This window comes from Lepidochelys olivacea (genome assembly GCF_965140295.1).
Source record: "Lepidochelys olivacea isolate rLepOli2 genome assembly, chromosome: 21".
NCBI classification, from domain to species: Eukaryota; Metazoa; Chordata; order Testudines; family Cheloniidae; genus Lepidochelys; species Lepidochelys olivacea.
This window is the reverse complement of record NC_140431.1, coordinates 13,117,084-13,123,349: the sequence shown is the minus strand read 5'-3', so window position 1 is coordinate 13,123,349 and position 6,266 is coordinate 13,117,084. Positions and strand designations below refer to the sequence as shown.

At 54.4% G+C, this 6,266-nt stretch overlaps 1 protein-coding gene across 3 annotated transcripts in view; it reads left to right on the top strand.

Moving 5' to 3' along the window:
• Positions 1–277: 277 nt before the first annotated feature.
• Positions 278–6,266, top strand: part of KCNC4 (potassium voltage-gated channel subfamily C member 4) — a 49,285-nt gene continuing 43,296 nt past the window's right edge. For all 3 annotated transcript variants that reach the window (XM_084611568.1, XM_084611567.1, XM_084611569.1), the window contains exon 1: positions 278–2,330. In XM_084611568.1, coding sequence (XP_084467694.1) covers positions 1,686–2,330 — 645 coding nt within the window. In that variant the 5' untranslated portion in view covers positions 278–1,685. The remainder of the gene's footprint in view (positions 2,331–6,266) is intronic.

The following is a 6,266-nucleotide window of genomic DNA, read 5'->3' as shown; positions in this document are numbered from 1 at the left end:
TTCCCCCAGGAGAGCATGACATTCCCACCCCGCCCTGGAGTGTGGCCAGGCTTAATTCATGGGGGGTAACGTGCTGGGAGATCCCCAGATGGTCCCGGGGTGTAAACTCCCTAGCCGGGTAGAGGTGGAGGAGGGTGGCTAGGGGCGGGCTGGACTGATCAATACAAGGCGCGCTGAAGGCGGGGCGGGAAGGGTTAACCAGCTCGGAGGAGAGGAGAGAGGGGCTGAGCCTGGAAAGGCAGGAGCCGCGTATAAAAGCAACAAGCAGCCGACGGCATTTCATCAACCCGGCCCCCAAACAGGGCTGTGCCGCCGCCCGCGGGTCTCGGATCGGCCCCCACCCCAGACGCAGCCGCCACCTGCCGCGCTCCCTCGCTGGCGCCCTGCCGGGGAAGGTGGCGAGCCCAGAGAAGGAGCAACAGATCTCCCTGCCCCAGCCCCGGGAAGCCAGCGCCTGCTGGGTGATGCAAGAGGATACTCTGGGTGTGAGGAAGCTGCAGTTGCCACAGGCCAGCCCAGCGCCCCCCGGATCGCCTCCTTCCCTCCCTCCCTCCCGCCGAGCCAAAAAGTGACCGTGAGTTGGCAGCGAGCGAGGAACAAGCGGCTCCTGGATCCCCCCCATCCACGCGAGCGAGCTCGTCTCGGGGCTGGAAAAAAAAACAAAAAAACAAAAAAACCCAACCCCCAGCCTCGGAGACAGAGGCAGACAGAGCCCGGGCGAGGCTCCTGGTCCTAGCAAGTGTGTTTACATCCCCTCCGCCTGCAACTGACCCAGATCCCAGAGACTCCCAAGCCAACCCTCGGCTCTCTTCTCTCCCCGAAGCGCGCCTGGAAGGGGAATCCAGCCGAGCTGGGGGGACGGCGTGTTTCCCCCGCCCCAGCCTCAAGCCAGGATCCCGGTGCACCCGGTGCTGTCTGCTGGGGAGCGGATTCTATGGAGTGTCTGACAGCAGATGAAGGGGGAATAGAAGAAACCAAAGCCAGCCGTTCTTGTTGGTCCTTAAGCCTGTCTTGGAGGGGAGTATAAACACAGGGAACCAACTCCTCTAAATATAGCCAGGATCAGGTATCTACTCCTCTTGTGTATGAGAGAGAGAGAGATCTTCCTGGAGCATCGCTCTGAATCACTTTCCTTCCTGCTCTTCCAAACTTTCAGATCGATCTTAAAGCAGAGCAAAGCTCTCCCATCTTTTCCCAAAGACTCTGGTTTTTGGATTGATTGATTTTTTGCCATCGCCAGCAGAGAGAGGAAGACAGACACTTGCTGCGGCTGTTGAAATCTCTCTGTCTCTCTCTTACTCAGATTTATTTTTGTGGCTTTCCCAACAGCCACTTCTATTTGCTCCCCGAATCGAAGTGCCTTTTGACGCTACTTTCCAGCTTGCAGCCCGGTGGCACGAGCTTCTGTCACTGTTCTTCTCTTCCCGGTGGGGATTTCCTCGTTGCGGCTTCCTGGTGTTTGGAGCAAGGGCACCAGGCCTTCGTATTGCCCCCTTCCTTCTCTCCAAAGCAGCCACCTGCGCCCAGTCTCCTCCTCCAGAGAGAGATCCATGAGGCAGCCAAAGGGCAGAGCTGTCTGAGGTTGGGGAGAGAGAAAGCTGAGCTCCCCCCCACAATTGCCCTTCTGTCCCAGCTCCTTGCTCAAGGAAGGGTGTTTAGAGGGCATTTCCCATCCACCTAAATCTATGATCAGCTCGGTGTGTGTCTCATCGTACCGTGGACGCAAGTCTGGGAACAAACCACCCTCCAAAACATGCCTGAAGGAAGAGATGGCCAAAGGGGAAGAGTCGGACAAGATCACTATCAACGTAGGGGGCACCAGGCATGAGACCTACAAGAGCACCTTGCGGACGTTGCCCGGCACCCGCCTGGCTTGGCTGGCCGACCCCGATGCCCAGAGCAACTTCGACTTCGACGGCAAGAGCAATGAGTTCTTCTTCGACCGCCACCCGGGCATCTTCTCCTATGTGCTCAACTACTACCGCACGGGCAAGCTGCACTGCCCTGCTGACATCTGCGGGCCCCTCTTCGAGGAGGAGCTGACCTACTGGGGCATCGATGAGACCGACGTGGAGCCCTGCTGCTGGATGACCTACCGGCAGCACCGCGACGCCGAGGAGGCACTGGACATCTTCGAGAGCCCCGAGCCCGGGGCAGGAGGAGAGGAGGCCGAGGAGGAAGGGGGCAGGGAGATGGCCCTCCAGCGCTTGGGCATGGACGACCGGTCGCCGGGGGCTGCTGGGGCCACAGGAGGGCGTGGATGCTGCCGCAACTGGCAGCCTAGGATGTGGGCGCTCTTCGAGGATCCCTACTCGTCCAGGGCAGCAAGGGTGAGTTTGCGAGAGACAACCCCGGCGGGTGGGTGGGAGGGGAGAGAGGGATCAGAGCAGGTGCAGGGTCATTGACATGCATTGGTTCCCCCCTCATTCATCTGCTCCCCGGGCCCATTGGTTCACCCTGTCATACATCTGCCACCCCTCCATGGGTGCCTCGGTTCTCCCATTCATCTCCCCCACCTGAGCTGCCTTGCTGCCCTCCCCATATTTCCCCCTAAGGGATGCTGACTCTTCCTCCCTTCCCCCACCCATGCTCCTCTCTAACTTCCTCTACTCCACTTCTCCTGCCGTGCATAGGGGGTGGTTTCAGCCACAGAATGATCAGCCGCCAGCCCCCGACACCAGGCCAGCACACGTCCCCGGCTGCCATCCCACAGCCGGTGGGGACTGAGGGATTGCCAGGGAGAGTCCTTGCCAGCCCTAAATCCTGGCAGAATTCCAGGTGGCTCCGGAGGCTGGTGGATTATCCAGTTCCTCTTGCCATTCTCTGTGGATCTACATGCTGAAAGTGGTTTAATGTCATAAGGTTACGGCAGGGAGTCCAGGACTGGAGTGCTCTCACACCCAGGCCTGCCGACATGGACAGACCCACAACACGCCCACACAAAGCCTGTCTCTCTCACACACACATCTGTGCACGTTAAGGGGACTCATGCAAACGCACCCACCCACACCCATCTGTACATATTCAAATACATGGAACATCCCCATACAAACTCTCCTGCCTGTTCCTTCACTCCCGCGTACCAGAATCCCTACCGATGAACACACTGGCATAGACACACCCCCATATGCATGAACACAGACACATCCGTGTGTACACAGCAACACAAACACACAGCGTATCCCTACCCAATCCCATAGAAGCTCACCTGCACCCATCTTCACCCTCACACACACCAGCATGTGCTTCTCTTCGCACACTCCTCCCCAAGCCCACACACCACCAACTCATACAAACACACACTCATGTGCTGCCATGCAAATCCCCATCTACCCCTGCACCCTCATCCGCTCCTGTTTGCACATCCGTTCCCCGTTTCACACCCAGGTCGTAAATACCATCAGGCTGACACGCTTGGGAACGAAAAGAGGGTTTGACATTCCTTGCAGGAACCGCACTCAAACCCAGAGAGTGAGATGCTCCTCCGGAGTGTTTCCTTTCAACTAAAAGAGAAACCCGACAGACACCAGAATAAAATGCTCTGGCAGCAACGGCCTTTCCAGAGAGACCCGTTCTAAAGAGGGAACCAAACCTCCGTCCCCTCTCTGAGGGATCTCTGGCTTTGAGAGCTGCTCCAAAACAGACGCCACTGAAAACAATTGCTTAGGAGTTTTTTGCACTGCATTTCCCTCACGCTGAGCTCCTGTTTTCCAGGCCGGGGTGCTGATGATGGAAACCAGGCATTGGGTATTTCTTATGACTACTCCAAGCCAGGGGGAGTGGCGCACTGCTATGATAGCCTCGGGGATAGCTCATTGGGAGCAGAGGTTGATGTCCCGGGTGCAGTGGGTGGGAGGCTATAGCGTAGCTAGGTAGGCAAGTGACTATAAAAATGGCTCCTCCTTATCCTTTATAATAGAACGAGTCTACGTAGCATATAGCTGCAGTGATCTTGGGCTCCTTTCGGTAATGCTTTCCATTCCACTATCTCACAGCATTTTGCAAAAGTGTGGGACAGCAAACGGTCCTTTTTTCCGGGAAACTGAGGCACCGAGCAGTGAAATCACCCACTCCAGATCGCTCAGAGCCAGGAACAGCTCGTGGGTTCCCTGATTCTCAAGTCAGCAACTGATCCCCTGGATCACTGGGGCAGAGTAACTAAAGCAGGGAGCCATGGTGGGTGGTTAAAGGACTGGGAGCAAACTGGGGCCATATCCTCAGCTGGCATAAACGGTGTCCTTCCAAAAAGCCATACTGGAATTTGGGGGTGTTTAAACTGGGGGCTTTGTTTCCAACCCATCTTTAGCTCTCATAGTCACCTTTACTCTGACCTACATCCGTAGCTGTAATGAAGTCAGTGGAAGTGTGCTGAGGATCCAGACCTCTCTTTGTAACCTGACAGGCTAGGGGCTAGAAGAGCGTTTAAACGTGGTGAAATCTAATTGGGTTCGAAAGCCCTTCTCGAGCCAGGCCTTGGTATTCCACCTGCTGGATTCTAAACAAATCCTTCTGCCTACTGGACTCTGTGCTTGGAGGAGAAGGAGCCGGAGAGTGTGACCAGCCGGTTCCCTCTGACATCTGTGTTGTCTTGGCAATGAGCTTTGCAATCCTACTTGCTTTGTTGGGGCAGGACTTGTCAGTGCTTAGCCTGAATCTCCTCTCCCTCACCCTGGTGTAAATCAGGAGTAACTCCATTGGGTCTCATGGCATTATGCCAGTGGTAGTGTGAGAGGAGAATCGGGTCCACTCCCCATCCATCCCACGCACCATTTTACCACAGCTAAATAGGACCCACTGAGTGGAAATGCACCAGTTACACTGGTGTAAGCAAGGTCAAAAGTTGGCCCAAGTTGTTTTCTCAGAGGATGTAATTGACTTGGTAGGGCCAGGGAGAACGTAGGTGGCAACGAGTTGGATGTGGAGGTGACTCCCCTGTAGCTATATAGGATATATAGGTACCAGGCCATACCCTCAGCAGGTGTCAATCAGTGTAGCTGATTTGCACAGTGAGTCTTGACTCTTTGTGTGACTGTGGGAAAGAGAGGGGAAAGGATCATATCTTATACTTAAGCCGCAGCAGGCCACCTCCTCAGTGGGTGTCAATGAACATAGCTCTGCTGAAGATAATGGAGCTATACTGATTTACACCCCTCGTTGGGAGTAATGCCCCACCAGCTTACGTCTTTGACAACAGTGCAAAGTGAGTGTCAAAACTCGACCAAGTCAGAATGGTGGTGTTTTACACTGTGTGCAGGTGTAAATGGTGGCACGAGTCCCGTGGACCATCAGTCCTGTTAACTAATGCACATCTCACCCCTATGGGGAAGGTAAGTATTATCGCCATTGCAAGGATGAGGGAAATTGAGGCACACTGTGAATCGCGGGAAGAGCTGAGCAGAGCAATCAGCATCTCCTGGCTTCCTGTTCTGTGCTCAGTCTCCAGCCCCCTCTCAATTTATGCAGCATCTTTCATCCTGAAGGATCCCGAAGAGTCTTACAAAAATTTGGATCGAATTCTGCTTTACTTACACCAGTGTCAATGCAGAATAACCCCACTGAAACCATTGGAGTTGCTCCAGATTTCTAGCAGTGTAGCATAGAAAAATTTGGCCCTTTATAGAAAATTTGTCACCCACCACCAAAATACAGCCACCTCTAAGGTGGAGCATGGCAGCTGCTTACCTAACACTCCCTGGAAGATGGGCGCAGGAAGCATCCAATATCCACATGAAGTAGAAGGGAGAATTTGTCTTTGTCTTATGGTAGTGCCTAGAGGCCTCATGGTGCAAGGAACTGTACAAATACTGTTCAGTAAAACAGTTCCTGCCTGTAGAGTTCATGATCTAAGCAGACAAAACAAGGATTACTGTTCCCACTGTAAAGGAGCTGAGGTGTAGGGAAATTAAGTGATGTGCCTACGGTCACAAAGGGAGTCAGTGGCAAAGCCAGGAAGCTAGTCCAGACGTTTTGAGTTGCTAGCTAGTGCAGTAGAGAGGAAGGATGGTCCAATGGTTAGAGCACTGGCATCGGACTTGAGAAAACTGGATTGAAGCCACTGCTCTGCCCCAGATTTAACCTCTCTCTGTCTTCATCCCCCTTCTGTACAATGAGGATAATAGCACAGCCAATAACAGGGCCATATAAGTACTATAGAAGGCTAATCACGAGGCCATCCTTCCCTGGGTGGATCTGCTGACTCAGCCTGTCCTGGGGCTGGCATTACCCCGGTCAGGTGAAAGGGAGCGTGCGTTCCCGAAGTGACAGAG